The following is a 15,426-nucleotide window of genomic DNA, read 5'->3' as shown; positions in this document are numbered from 1 at the left end:
CACCGGTTACTCTGTGGGGAAGCTGGGGAGGGACAGATGGACAGAATGGGCTGTAAAATCTGCTAAGCACAGAGGGCCTCAGTAATTAAATGGGAGTTCAGGATCTCAGCAGAAGGTGACTGCTGCACTGAGTACCTCAAGCAATTTTCAAGCTCTTGAATTCAGACATACCTTAGTTAGGATTTGGTTTCAAGTCTAATGATAAAAGTTCACAAAAACCAACAGCAAACCAAAGATAATGGAGTGAAGAATGAATGCTGCAGCCCATCTCTGAGGCATGGCCTAAAAAGCAGCTCTGGCTAACAGGCCATGCTGCAGGAAAAATGAAAACCAGCTCAGGAGCAAGGCGGGTGGGCTGGATGTGTACGCTGCCAAAATGGCGGGCTGCCTCAGCGCTCTCCTGACCCTTGAGGGAGAGAGCCCCTAGCGCAAACCCGTAGGACGAGGAGCGATGGCAGCCTGCCTCAGGGCTGGGCGAGCGCCAGAGCGCACGTCAGAGATGAGGAGGGGCACGCAGGGGTGTGACGTCAGAGTCAGGGAAGCTCTGACGGCAGCGGGTTGTCCTGCCGCCTTCCCTCCCCGGGAAAGATGGCTGCCGGGCTCGGCATCCATCGCTCCTCCCCGCCGCTAGGGGGCGCCACCCAAGACCAGCCACGCTGACGTACTTCTCCCCCACCCATGACGTCGCTGCCACGCGACGCGTCGTGGAGCGCGCCGTGCCTTTCCTTCCTCCCCTTCCCGGAAGCACCGCCGAGCTTCCCGGCGTTCCGCCCCGGCCCGCTTCCCGCTGCCAGCATGGCGGAGCCGCCGCCCGCCGAGCCGGCGGGCAGGGACGCGCGGGACCGCCTGAGCCTGTGGGACCGCCGCCCGCAGCCCGCCGCGCCGCTCAGCGACCGCCAGACGGACTCGGTGCTGGAGCTGAAGGCGGCGGCCGAGAACCTGCCGGTGCCGCCCGAGGTGAGGCGAAGGAGGGAGGGAAGCGCCGCGGTGCCACGTCGTCAGGCGGGCGGAGGTGGCGGCCCGGCCCGGCCCGGCCCCGCCGCCTGGGCCCTGCGGGGCCGCCGCTTCCCCCCGCCGTGTTTTGCGGGGCTCGGCAGCGGTTTCAGGCCGGAGGGGCCCCGACACCGCCGCTTTCCCGAGCCGCCTCCGGCCGCGAAGCTGCCCGCCCGCCCTGGCAGCGGTGGCAGCTTTCCCCTTAAAATCCACGGGGCTTTCTCTGCCTGCCCTAACTACTTCCCTCAGGCCATCCGAGTTCGCTCTCCTGAAATCGAGAGCCTCAGTCGCGGAGTTGCGTGGATTTGGTCCTCTTAACTTGGTCCTGATCAAACGCATAGCTGCCGGCACCGAGGTTGTTGCCTGGTACGATTTACAGATGATTCAACGAGCCGTGTAAAGCCAGGAACATGGGATAAAAAATTGTCATTACTGTGGAAGACGTGATCTCCCACTTGGTTATTAAATACCAGTTTCTGATGTGATTATATACAAATGCTCCGTTGTCTACAAAGGGAAGGGGAGCGGAATGTTTGCATTCCTTAACTGCACTTTTCGTGAGAGGTGTTGTATTTGAACAGGATTGTAGCACAAGATACAGTGCCGTAAAATCAACAAAGTTGGCTCTCGGCAAGTGTCTGAAAGGTCAAAATAAAAAAGGGGAGGGGGAGTAAAGCAATTCCTTCCTGAAATGCACCTGTTTCATCTCATGCTTCCTGGTTTCTTTTCTGCGTAAGCCGTATGCAACTGCACTGAAGTAAATATTGGCAGGCATGCAAAATGGCTGTAGGAGGATGTGCTGCTATCAGAGGATGTTCTTAAGGCTCTAAACCAGCTTTGCCACAAGGCAGGTGCCGTATTTGCCGGTTAGGACAGCAGGGATGCCAAGACACTGCGTGGTTCAGCTGGTCTTGGCTCCTGAAGCAGGTTGGGACAGTGGTGTCTCGGTTGTTCTGAAAAAGCAGGTGCTGATTTACTCGGCTTTTCCTCGTCACGAGAGAAACCTGAGCTCCCCAGCTAGGGTCCTGCCTGTTTTGAGGGGCGGGCAGGAGAGACAGATGGAAGTTGAACAAGGTAGGTCAATCAGTCTGTTGTCAGATAGTTGAAATCCTGATTGTTCTTTCTATTATACTATTAGTAGAATTACTAGGCAATGAATATTTTACTAACCGGATAATGTTCTAGAGAGATACCAATTTGTATTTAAGTAGCATTTTCTGTTTTTATATTACCGACGTTCTCATCAATAGAAAACATACTTTATTTGTAAAGTGAATTTAAAAGGGTAATTGTGTTTAATGATATTTTTTCTTGAATTAATTTCTTCCAGATAAGCTAATTAATAGTCTCCAATCATACTTGAATTCAGTTTCTCTCAAGTTACCTTTTCCATATCTTTCTTGCTTAAAAAGTCATTGCTGCCAATAATTCCCAGTCAGCAGAGCTATTCCTTGTCTTCTGAAAAAGCTTTTCTTTTTAGCTTGACTTCTTCACTAAAAAGCAGTTGAAACACTATTTCCTGAATAAATTCTGGCAGTGTTAAGTCTTGAATTTTCTCTGAATGCCTGGCAAAATAATCTGATAATTCCTGTGTGATGGCGTTGCCACATAGAGGAACAACAGTGGCATTTATTTTTGCTTCTTTGCCTGCGTTCTGAATTCTAATGTTCTCAGATACTTTTCTAGCGCACCTCTCTGGGTATAGAACCAGTTAAATTGGAAATTAAATTATAGCTCATCAGTATGCCAGGTACATGTACATTCAGTTTATCTTCTTGCACAAACGTGTACTTGTATAAAATGATGTGTAATATTTTCTGACTTCAAAAAACAATTGTTAGGTGTTTCTGAATATATAGGCATGGTAGTTGTTGGTGTATTGCTGTATTGATAAAATCTCCATTGCATTTGTTTCTTCAAAAGTAGATACTTGTAATTTTCTCAAGTCTGTGCTTTGGACTGTGTTAATGTAGTTGAACTGAATATACTGATTCTTAGTAAATTCTCTAACTAAAGTTTGTGGATTTTTGTGAGCAGCTTCCAATTGAAGATTTGTGCAGCCTGACATCCCAGTCACTAACTGTTACGCTGACGGCTGCAGTGCCAGAATCCACAGAGGATGTCCTCTTGAAAGGATTTGCCATACTGGGGATGGAGGATGAAAGAATTGAAACAGCACAGCAGGTAAGTGATGCTGAATAACCTCCAAGTTGCGGTAATCTTCTTCAGAGAATTCTGTGAGTTTCCGTGTCTCTTGCCTAGCTTTTGGTGGGTTTGTTAAGTTTTTGGGGCCGTTTTCAAGATGCATGAAGAAACTTGCAGGGGGCGGGTGGGGGGATTTGTTAAAGTCTTAGCTCTGAAGTGACACATGCTTTTCCCATTTTGAGTGGAGTCTTACGTGAGAGTAAGGCGGTGGTGTCACAATATAGAAGAATGTTGTGCCCTCCCCCCCTTTCTAATGTGACAGCCTTGTTCTGGTGCAAATAAAACTAGGTGAAATTCAGTCTTTCCCATTTTAATTTAGTGGAGGAATAGAGTATTTCACTTGGGACCTACTGTGAGGAGTTATAGTTTGTTTCCTTGATAAATAATTAAGTTCTAAAACACCTGTTTTTAAAAAAAGCTCATCTTCATTTCATAATCTGACTATATTTTTTTTTTCATTGACTGCATGTGGTATCTGTATTATTCACACCATAAATTCTCTTCTAGTTCTTCTCCTGGTTTGCTCAGGTACAAACACAGATGGATCAAGATGAAGGTGCCAAGTATAGGTACGTGTTCTTTCTCAGTTCCTTTCACTATAAGCAAATTAAATCTTGAAGGACTTAATCTTGTCCATATAACGTTAGCATGCATTCAGATTCAGGTGGTGGGAAATGGAGGAATGTGTTGGAACAGCTGAAGCTTTCTAAGGCAGTATGCCCCACTCCCATCCTGAAGGCGATTGCCCTTGTGGCAGAGCAGTTAAAAGGGACTCAGATTTCCATCTGAACCGCCCAGTATATTAAGACAGATTGAAATTAATTTTGGCTTCTGGACAGGGCTGTAGACAAAGGCAATCTAAGAGCTTTCATGTGCCTTTTTCAACTGCCCACTGCTATGGAAAAGGCATCCTCTGAGGGTGAGACTGCATAAGCAGGTGTGGCTGATCTTTGTTTCTGCTCTTGCCCTTCGGTTCAGCAGTGACTATGGGCTGTGTATCTGCATTCCCTGCATTCCTTGACACTTTGCTCAACTCTGATTTTGGGACTTGGCATTCTCATCTATTTTTGTTGAACTGACTTTTCTGTCAGGCTTGAAAAAACGCTTTCCCACTGGCTCCTACAGTTACTCCTCAAGAGTCTGAAGTACAGCTGAATGGCTTAGACAAATCTTCTGATGGTTTTTATGGAAACTGGCTTGTGTTTTGAGACTTTACAAACTTGTCCTTGGCCACAGAGAGATGCTACTGTCTTCCCCTCTTCTGATTTTCTCTGCTTTTCTTTGGTCTGTCTCTTCCTCCCTTGCTCTGACATTTGAGGATACGAAGTTTTTTAGAAGCAGACATTTAAGCATATACTGAGCCCATGATCAGATCGTTAACAACCTAAAAAGAGTAGCACCCTTGCACTTTGTCAGTTGACATGTTCATAATAAGGCACATGGATATCTAAGTGTGCCATGGGTGCAGAATGGTTTGTAGGGTGGCCAATATGTAATTGTCTGCAGGAAGCCAGAGGAGCAGGAGGAAAATAAGTAAGTCCTTTGTTGTACACTAAAGGGTTGCACATGACTACAGAGAATTGTGATTTACAGAGAATTGCTGCTTGCTATGTGGTAAGGTAGACCTCAGAAGTTTTAGTTGACATCCAAGAGTAATTAATTTAAAATCGTATTTTAGTCAAGCTGAATGTTTGACATATATTTAGTGATCATTTAGAGTTTAAATCTGCATTGAGCCTTAGACAAACTTGGTGACATTAGATACTAGGTCGATTTCATTTAAGCCTCTTTCAATCCTCACATTAAGTTTTGAATCCTCTGGATAATTTCAGTTACTTTAGGAAAATAAATTTCTAAACGGATACTGAAAATTGTATGGAAGGAGACCCAAATTAACACCCCTTTTGAAAGCAGGGCAGGTAGAATTTGACTGCTAGCAGTAGCCTGCAATAGTTTTGTGCTGTCTATTTAGACAGTATTCACGTGCTCTAGACTAGCTGTGGTGCATGCTGCTGCTTTCTGGGTGAGCTTGCTATAAGGAATGTCAGGGAAATGGAGTTACTGTAGTGGCTGTTCCAAACTCTGTAGCTCTGGGTCACAAAACACTTGCTTATTGTGCACTCTTGCTTGATGCAAGTGGTCTTTTGTTCCCAGAGAGGGAAAGGTAGTGGCGGTGTCCCTGCAGGCAGCTGGACTTGCAAATACAGAAAGTGAAATTTTACTTCTGTTATCTGTTGATTCTCTTTTTCTAGGCAGATGAGGGATTACTTGTCTGGCTTTCAGGAGCAGTGTGATGCTATCTTGAACGATGTGAATAGTGCCCTTCAGCACCTGGAGTCACTGCAAAAGCAGTATCTTTTTGTGTCCACAAAAACAGGAACGCTGCATGAGGCCTGTGAGCAACTTTTGAAAGAGCAGGTAATCTTCGATGGGAGGAATACTGGAAATCTCTGAAATACCATAGACAAAAGTTTCTTTTTCTTAGGCTGGGAAAACTTATGAGCAATGGTGGCAATCCCCCCATTTGCTTTGGACCTTGTTTTTGGTGCATTTCACCTGCAGCTAGGGTGCCAGGCTCTGTGCAGTGAAATGCTCATTTTGTGTTGATACGCACTTTAATCAAGAAGGATAGATAGCTGAGCTTTTGTAGCTGATGCTTGACAAGTGTAAACTTTATCAAGATTAATGATTCACATCACTTACAGAAGTATTTTGAGCTAGTTATTGCAAGAAGAAAGGTATTTTTAAAGATAAGAGCTTATTTCCTAGATACTTTCTCCTTGTGAAGCGCTCCAACAGTGATATAATGAACGTGTCTTTTTAGCATGACTGGATAAGGGAGAATTTTTAAAGGCTCCAGTCCTGAAACACAGGATTTCTACAGTTCTCTGTATACTGATGCCAGCACTGCTATTTGTATGTGGCAGTATCTGTGGAATGCTGACGAACCTGTAGAATATATGTTTTTAAATAGACTATTGAGAGTAATGTGTCTTTCACTGGTAAGAGAGAGTGAGAGAGCACTGCTGTATTCTGTATCTTTTGTTGTACTGACCTAGTTGCAAGTTATCCCTAGAACTGGTGTGTGCTGAGAGCTGAAAGAGAGACTGAATAATTTTATATATATATTTATATGTATATAAAAATATATATTTAAACTACTCACTGGGTTGCTGATTTTCTTTTATTTGTTTTGGTTTTTGTTTTTTTTTTTTTTTAATAGTCAGAACTTGTTGACCTGGCTGAAAACATCCAGCAGAAACTTTCTTATTTTAATGAGCTGGAAAACATCAACACAGTAAGTAGTGTTTCATTGTTAACTGTCTTAGAAAGTGAAAGCGTACCAGTCTTTTGAACTTTGTCCTCAACACTAAATTACTTGGGTTTCTTACAATGATGCTTTGTCTTGTATTCCAAAGAAATTGAATTCCCCTACGCTCTCTGTGAACAGTGAAGGATTCATTCCCATGCTGGCTAAGCTTGATGATTGTATTGCATATATTTCATCGCATGTAAGTAATTCTGTATTGGTTTTAGTTAAATCTTAGTTGTTTCAAAACTATGTATTCATACTATTTTTGTGATTTATTTTTTTCCTATAAAATGTTCTCTCTGCCAAATACAGTAAGAAAGCAAAGGTGATGGTTTATAAACTTAAGAAATTTTCACTGAATGTACTTAATATTCTGATTAATTTTTATAAAATACTGCTTTTAGTTGGTACAAAATAGCATGTCTAGCTAGTAAAAGAGTATTTTAAGTTTTGATAAATTTTTGACTCTTCATGTTAGTATTTAAAATGGATTTTTTTATTTCTTCCAGCCGAATTTTAAAGACTATCCTGTATATTTGACTAAGTTTAAACAATGCCTTTCTAAAGCTATGCACCTTATCAAGACATACACTGTGAATACACTACAGAACCTCACAAGCCAGTTAATGAAAAGGGTAAGAAGAAATCAGTGAGTGGTAACTCGAGCTGTACTAAAATGTCTATTGTAACACTATGGAGTTTTATTCTCTTTTTTTTTTTATGTTTTTGAGGGTGGGAGGTGTCAGCAGTTTTGTGTGAAAATAGGTCGGTCCTGTACCACAGTGTTTGTGTAGATTTTCCAAGTTTCAGCTGAATCTGACAGAGACCGAGTGGTACAAAAGATTTAAAAATAGTCATAATTAAAAAAATCCTGAAAAGCGAAGTGGGTGAATTGAGGTGGGTGAACAGTAACCTCGGCGAGGGCCAGGGATGGATAAACACCTGATGGAGAGAGGCAGCACCCAGCTGGCCAGCTAGCTTGCTTTCCTGACCCAGCCTGCACGCTGTAGCACGCTGCTGTCTGTGCTGCCAAACGGGGAGGGTGCAGGAGAGAAATAGGAGTACTGGGGGGGGTGTCTGTTTTGGAGATGGGTCGTTAGAGACAGAGGGAGAGGTTGCAGGGAATACTTGAAGAAAGTATACAGGAGCTGCGTGTTGTAGGATGAAAACTGTTAAAGCACAACAACTCTGAGTTCGTGACGCCACTCTTCCAGTATTATATTCCATTAAGTATTTTTGGGTGCTCTTGCTTATCTAAATATTTCCTTTTGATAAGTCTGGAGTGCTTTGTGTAGCTGCAGAGAATAACTGTGACAGGTTCCTACTGGTTTTGGCAGTATCTTTTGGTTAATTTTAAAATGCTGAGAGTGATGTTAGAGTCTCATAGGGAGGAGTTATGTACTTTACACCCTCTCACTCCGGTGGGATTTACACATAAAGGTGGGTAGGGAGGTTTTTTGGTCTCATTAAAATGTTAATAGTCTTGTGCTGCAGTATTTTGGCAGAGGAGAAAGGAGAGGGGAAGGCTTCTTTCTATCCACTTTCTTTTTCCAATTAATTGTTGTATGCCTTGTGCTCAGTCCTATTACAGGCAAACTTGTCGTGAGGGATGACCAGTGAAATGGAAAGATGCTAGAACTGAGAACTGACAGACCTAAAAAAGGGGGATTTTAGACACTGTTCAGGGAAACTTATTAAAGGTTACTCCTGGAGTGAAGATCTTGGTTAAGTGGCACTGAACATTTTTCATGTTTGGTACAGAACTAGTTTTTGTTTAAAAAAAAAGCATCATAACTTCATGTGATGCCAATAGATTGCCATGACTGAGCTGAATTCAAGCAGAGTTTAACATCTCTGATGATAAAAATGTCTGCAGAAAGAAGTGAAACCTTTCTGGATTTGAATTCCTGCTTAGGAGTTTTAAGTCAGGAAGGAGACGTCTTTTAGGAGTTGGATAACCTCCTCCTTCCCATCTACATGGCAGTTTTGTGGATGTTCTGCATATTTCTCTGAAACATCTAATGTCTGCTTCTGCTAGAAGGGCAGTACTCAACCAGTGGTCTTTAGCTGTGATCAAGCATTGAGATTTCCTATTGCAACACAAGAGGTCTTGTCAGGACTGGAAAGGGCCTGATGAGATCTAGATGTTCTTTGCTACTCCTCAGGTGTGAGGGTTTGGGCATTTTGATCTGTGTTTGTAGAAGGATGATCAGGTTGCTCACAGGGATGAAAATAGGAGGTGGAGAAGGTGGAAGAGTTTTCCTGTCCCTGCTGTGTTTCAGGGGAAGGCCATCTTGCTTCTCTTTATGTCATCAGTAGGGATAAGGGGGGGAAAAAAGCATGGTGTCTGAATTGGGTCTCTGCTCTGCTTTGTTAGTGCTAGAATTTGTCTAAGTTCAAGCTGTCTGCCCAGCTGAGCTGGGAAGCCACAGGGGGAACTGCCTCAAAACTTGACATTCTAGCTGAAGCTTGACTGTGGGCTGAAACTTAGCTTCTCCACCCTGGGACTGGCAGGTAAAAGGGAAATTTTGTTCCATTTTAGTAGCATAGATGAAGGAGCAACAGTCGGTACTACTGTGGCAAGTCCAGAGAAAATGGTTGTCTCTAGCAGAGGACACTGTAATTACTGAAAATGTTACTTCCACTGTAGAGACTTTCGGTAGAAGCCTTTTGTTTTGGGTTTTGTTCTTCCATCTTGGCTTCTTGTTCTGAAACAAGCGTGCCTTTCTAGGTGGAAAGTGGCAAAGAGCTGTTCCACTGGCCATATAAAGAACCAGTACCCTGTTTTAGGAGCCTAATTATCTCAGCCATTAAATACTACAAGCCAAATATAGTATTCTTCTTTTTAACCAATTACTCATCTCTTCTTTCAGGATCCTTCAGCTGTGCCAAATTCTGACAATGCCTTCACGCTGTTTTATGTAAAATTCAGAGCAGCTGCTCCCAAAGTCAGAGTAAGTAGGCTAGTAACTAACTGTTAAAAAGGAAGCTATGAAAATGGGATTTGAATTTATTAGTAGTGTGAATGCAAGGGTGGCATATTGTGCAAGTGTGAATGTCCAAAGATTGCGTATTGTGTCCACGGAAAAATACTGCAAACTATTTTCCAATTATTAGAAAAAATCATTCACTGATAATACTTTTTTTTTTTTTTTTATTGAGTAGACTCTTATTGAACAAGTAGAGCAAAGATCTGAAAAAATGCCAGAGTGAGTACGTCTACGTAATTTATTTTCAACAATTCTAAGATTTGAAAATCTTTACTTTTGTACTGTTTAACACATCATTTAAAAGAAAGTTTTAAAATTTGAAATTATGTAGAAGAGGGTATTAGAATCAATTTTATGTTTACCAGAAAATGAGCTTCGAGATGCAGTTACTGTTTCATTTTTTGACTAGGTATCAACAAGTTCTCAATGAAATCCATCAGTGTTACCTCGACCAGAGGGAGCTCTTGCTTGGTCCAAGTATCGCTAGCACCGTTACAGAATTAACCAGTCAGAACAACAGAGATCATTGTGCTCTGGTGAGTAAAGTAGTCTTGTGTTGTGGGGGTTTTGTTATGTTTTAATCCCCCCTCCCCCAAGTAAAATATACTTACTTAATTCAGTTGTTTACATGCAGAATTAGAAATTTCGTTTGTGGTTTTGACTCATTAAAATTTTACTAATATTTTCAAGTAATGCATGTTTTGTGGAAGATTATTCTGTAAAAACTGCTCTGTTACTGCCCCTCACCAAGGGGTATTTGCAAAAGCACAAAATGTTGTTACTTAAATTTCGTCGGAAACAAAAAAGGGACAGAAGTTACACAAGTAGCTTTTATTTGGCTGGTGACATCTTTTTAGTCCTTAGTTTTATGGCTGATCTCAATTTTGCATTTCACAAAGCTTCAATTCAATCATAGCTGTAGCAATAATAGTGCAATATATTATATAATGATACATAACAATAACATCTGTAATATCTCCTGTGGTACTGATGTAAGAAAAGTAATTTACTAATCAAGCATCTGTATTTCTGTGAATACAGGTACGAAGTGGTTGTGCCTTTATGGTCCATGTATGCCAGGATGAACACCAGCTTTACAATGAGTTCTTCACAAAACCAACACCAAAACTGGAGTAGGTGGTACATGCTGGTTTTGTTTTATTAAATGTTGTATTTACTGTGCTGTGGTAGAGCAGACAATGTTATATGGCAAACAGGGTTGTACTGAAGTGGTTTGGTAAGAACCAGCAAGAAAAAAATACCTTAATCCCTTTATGCATCAAGATTTGATGTTCTTTTGTTTTCTTTCTTCTTCAAGCGAAGCTGATATCTTATATTCTCCATAAATAATCTGAGGAATGTAAATGCTCTGTAGATGGTCTGAAAGAGATAAAGACACAGCTGATTTGGAAATAGCTGTAGAAGTTTACAGTGCTACAGCTCTCAGCTGTTTTTGTAGTGCCTCTGTGCCAGTGGTTTGCACAGTCAGTTGCAGAAGTGCTTTTCATTTACTTCAGTGTAAAATTAAACTGATGAATTCCAGATGTTTTTCATCAAGGATTTAGAGTTAGTGACCTGCCCCTTACTGTCAAGGGATATTTGCATGTGCCTGTATGTGGGCTGAGTGGAAGGCAAGGTAGTGGACACCTGACACGAACAGTATCTGTATCTGCTCTGCCTAGATCTAGAAGCAGGACAGGTGGTTGTCTTCACATGGTAATTGCATTATAAAAGTATCGTAAGTTTTCTACAACAGACCTGTAAGATTAGAGCAATTGAGTAGCTTATGCCCCTTCAATTTGCTGGTGTGTTTTAGTAATGATATTTAATTTTGAAATTTGTTCTGCAGTTCATAAATAAAGTGTATTTCTATTAGTATAACTGAGGCACTGATTTTCAGTGTTGTGTTATCTTAAAATCAAGTGCAGCTTGAGGTGAATAAGTGTAACCTGGAAAAAATACTGCCTACTACCCTCGCCATCCTCTAATGCTAAAGGAAAACCATAAATGCATAAAGCCTCACTAGAATGAGCCATAGTGACAAAGTAGCAGCAGTCTTTCTCTTCTCTGAGAAATTAAGGTCTTGTGTGAGACATGCTCAGGATTTGAGGTGACCTAAGTAAATTGTCTTAAGAACCAATTCAGCTGTCTCAGTCCAATTCCTGAAGCAAACTTCCCTAATTGAAATCAGCAGAAAATGTTGTTCAGACAGAAATTTCATCACTACTGCTTTTCACACCAAGAACGAGAATAGACTTCTGATTATTTTTGAATCTTGATGGAAAGTAGTTACTTCCTTGTGTAAAAGCTTGCTTCCCTTTTTTGCTTACATCTAAATAAAATATTTTGAGGAAAATGTTTCAAATAATAACTACTTCATTATGTTTTTCTTAGCTGCGTAATAGATAGTCTCATTTTGTTCTGAAGTGCTTGAGGTGCTCTGAACACACAGTAGCTAGGTGTACAGATAAGTTTACCAAATATCTAGCCGAGACTACAGATCGGAGGTTGAGGGTTGTATTTGATAATAACACGGTTGAAACTTTCTCCTTTTTTTTCTGCTTTTAACGTGGAGAGTTACTGTTTTATCAAGTTGCTTGTAAAGCTGCGTAATACAACAGAGGAGAGGCATTCAGAATGTTTCTTCTGCGAGCGTTCTTTTGTGAGCATTTTTTGTCCACTCTCTGAAAGGAGCTGAAGTATCTTTGTCCTATTGCCAGACATTCTTTGTGAATTAAAAAAATATATATATACACAGTGCAATAAACTCAACGTCTGTACCACACTGTAAATACTTAAAGATTTTTAGTGTTTGTATTTCCAAGTCTAACTGGGGAGTTACTTGAATTTTCAAATACTGGCAACAGCATTATTACCTAATTTGCAATTAGTGAAGTGCCACTGAGAATGGCAAAAATGTCTAGAATGAATGCTACTGCTATCTTAACTGAGATGTACAGCACTTTGAACAGGAAAGAAAAAAAAATGAAGTGGGATTTCTGGTGTTTCATATTGCATTGATATTGTAACGTCAGTTAGATTGGAAAGTGTGCCCTGCAACGTTGGAAGTTGTTACAGAAAAGGTTACCAAGCTTCTTCCCCTCCTGTGTCCCTCTTCATGTGCTCCTAGTTCAAATAAACTGTTGAGTACTTGGAACCAGATGAGCCTTTTCCAAAGGGGAAATGGGGGGGTATGATTCTGAGCTCAGCAGGAGCATTTCTTTACACAGAAGTCAGGTAAACCAGTCAGCAGTATCTTCCCTTTGTGGCAGGTTGAGTTGCTGCTTGCTTGCTTGTTTGTTTGGGTTTTTGTTTTTTTTTAATTTAAAAATTAATTCAAAACTGTACTACTATTTTAAGTATCCTACATCTCTTAAAAGGCTTTGTAGGAAATCAGGGGCTCATGTTTTAAACAGACCTCTCAAGTCTTCTAAGATACCATGTTGCATTGTTTTCTCACCCTCCTTTGCAAAATCTTTGTCATAAATGTGTTTGTGATAAAGTTTTATTTTGATACTGTGGGATCCTGAAAGTGTTTTGCCTTGTTTTATTTTTGATTCATAGTGAACTCTTGGAGAAGTTGTGTCTTTCATTGTATGATGTCCTGAGGCCAATGATCATCCATGTCATTCACTTAGAGACACTTTCTGAACTCTGTGGGATTCTCAAAAATGAGATGCTTGAAGATCATGTACAGAACAATGGTAAATCAGAGATGGAACCTGATTGTTTTTAACCGTTTTCCTTACTGATAACGTTATTAAATTGTATAGGCAAAAAAATCCCTAGTTTATTTTTTCTTTCTGATGGTTCTTAGACATGTCAAAGATGAGGTAAGGTTATTTTAAAAAAAAATTAAGTGTTCTCATTTATAATAGCAAGGTCTGTATTTACGGGTCTGTGTATATCTTCATTTAAATTAATACACTGGTGTTATAGAGTCCCATTTTCTCTACATTGTACAAATGCAAGCAAGCATCCCCCCAGTGCATATACATGCACCAGGATTGATTTAAATGAACTTTTCAAATGAATGAATTGCTTTTCTTGGCTCTGCTGATGGATCATCCATGTAGAGCTTTCTGCATACATGATGATAAAACAAAGGAATGCAAACCTGTTTTTTTTCATGCTCCTTCACATAGTGTTTTCCAGGCTAGAAATTGTAACTTCAGCAGAGGAGTTACACAGCTGGTAGAGATTTTGGAGTTTTGGAAGTGTTCACAGCGCTCGTGGTCTCATACAAGTGAGCTGACCATCAGAAAAAAAATCTGGTATCTCATTTCCTTAGTATGACCAATGACTAATGGAATAATTTTACAGTCTCAGCCTTGCACCAGGCGATAAACAGAAATCATGCTTGGTAGCTGGTATATAACACAGCGTAGCTCTTTCTGAAGCTGTAACAATTTCATGAAGAATTACTCATTTTCCTGGAAGTAGAATTGTAACACTGTTGGAAAAAATTGGTGATCTTTTGGCTAATCTTAAGAAGTGACTTTCTCCTACATAAACTCAGGCTGATAAAATAGTTCTTAAGTTGGATGTGAGCTGCTGTGGATCATCTGTTCTGGTAGGTAGGGAGATGAGTTAGCTTGTCAGCTCCAAAGTCATGCTGCAGGCATTGGCTGTGAGAGAACCAAAGCACGCTGGTTGGCATCCAGGCAGGAAAGCCACTTGATGTGCCCAGGTCTCTCAGAATTAGAATGCTTAATTCTAACGCGGCGTCTGATGTTATCAGTGTGAGATTGCATTTTCACAATCGGTTGAAAATTTGGGGAGCTAAAAGAACTGCAGTGAAATTCAGGAATTTCCTGCTTGTCACAAATTTGTCTGCGTGCTGCTGTTCCAAAAATAGTCTGAATTAATCTGCAACAAGCCAGTTATGTGACGGTTCCATATGCAATACTTCAAACTTCTGTATCCATAAGCCTGTTCTGTAATTTACATTAACAAAATATGTGCCTTTTTTACCTTTTTCAGCTGAACAACTGGGTGCGTTTGCAGCTGGTGTCAAGCAGATGTTAGAAGATGTACAAGAGCGTCTTGTCTATAGGACACATATTTACATTCAGACTGATATCACTGGCTACAAGCCTGCTCCGGGCGATCTTGCATATCCTGACAAGTTGGAAATGATGGAGGTATAGCATCAGCTGTTTTGTTGTCTTTGATTGGTTTTCTTTTTATGTGCAGTATATACAATTGTGCAGTGTAGTGCTTAGCAGACGGGGCTTTCCAGTTCTCGGGTGTATTTAGTGTTACTGGCACTATCAAATTGGTACCTGCTGATTAAATTATGACACTAAACTAGATGTCAGAGAACACTTTCTGTCAAACTCAGTAAAACTGGAGATGGTTCTCACGGTTAACAGTTTTGTCTAAACTTGAAGCTGCTAAATTTTCTCTCATAACTGTAAATGTTTATTTACTTTCATAAATAGTAGGTATTACCCAGTGTATTTTCTAGTTGAGCTGAAGTTAAAGAGAAGCTTTAGGCAAGCTCTGTTATCTGCCAGTTTTTCAGAACTACTGGTCAGTTAGTGTTTGATATGCCCGTGTGTAGGCTGTGCTCACACAGTGTGAGAGGAGACTTGCTTGTAGATAATTTAACACGTCAGCAATTATTTCCAGTAGACTTTTTAAAATTCTTACCAGTATTGGCCATTTTTGTAGTCATTCCAAGCCCTTTGAGTCAGTGTTCCTGTTGAAAGGAATCAAAATAATTCTACTTACTTTAAAAGATTAATACTGTATTGATGAAAGATTGCAGAATGAAACTACTCATGGAAATAAAAAAGTGGCCAGTGAAAGACTTTAAATTATTTTTTGACTAGAGCAAACTGCATTTGATATGCAATTGAAAGGTAGCATCCCCCCCCAAATAACTGTTGCCATTCATTTTACAACATGAGGCCCAAGCTG

General features: G+C 40.8%; 1 protein-coding gene across 1 annotated transcript in view; it reads left to right on the top strand.

Annotated features, from left to right (window-relative positions):
* Window positions 1-720: 720 nt before the first annotated feature.
* Window positions 721-15,426, top strand: part of COG3 (component of oligomeric golgi complex 3) — a 31,773-nt gene continuing 17,067 nt past the window's right edge. Inside the window, exons 1-13 of the mRNA XM_042805987.1 lie at window positions 721-957; window positions 3,031-3,177; window positions 3,706-3,767; window positions 5,451-5,616; window positions 6,422-6,496; window positions 6,618-6,710; window positions 7,021-7,146; window positions 9,385-9,465; window positions 9,677-9,720; window positions 9,911-10,037; window positions 10,543-10,634; window positions 13,066-13,205; window positions 14,485-14,645. Of these exons, the coding sequence (XP_042661921.1) occupies window positions 796-957; window positions 3,031-3,177; window positions 3,706-3,767; window positions 5,451-5,616; window positions 6,422-6,496; window positions 6,618-6,710; window positions 7,021-7,146; window positions 9,385-9,465; window positions 9,677-9,720; window positions 9,911-10,037; window positions 10,543-10,634; window positions 13,066-13,205; window positions 14,485-14,645 (1,476 nt within the window). The 5' untranslated portion in view covers window positions 721-795. The remainder of the gene's footprint in view (window positions 958-3,030; window positions 3,178-3,705; window positions 3,768-5,450; window positions 5,617-6,421; window positions 6,497-6,617; window positions 6,711-7,020; window positions 7,147-9,384; window positions 9,466-9,676; window positions 9,721-9,910; window positions 10,038-10,542; window positions 10,635-13,065; window positions 13,206-14,484; window positions 14,646-15,426) is intronic.

Source organism: Tyto alba, unplaced genomic scaffold (assembly GCF_018691265.1).
Source record: "Tyto alba isolate M040663 unplaced genomic scaffold, T.alba_DEE_v4.0 Super-Scaffold_45, whole genome shotgun sequence".
In the NCBI taxonomy this organism is placed as follows: Eukaryota; Metazoa; Chordata; class Aves; order Strigiformes; family Tytonidae; genus Tyto; species Tyto alba.
Note: the sequence above shows the minus strand (reverse complement) of the source record. Positions and strands in the feature narration are given on the sequence as shown.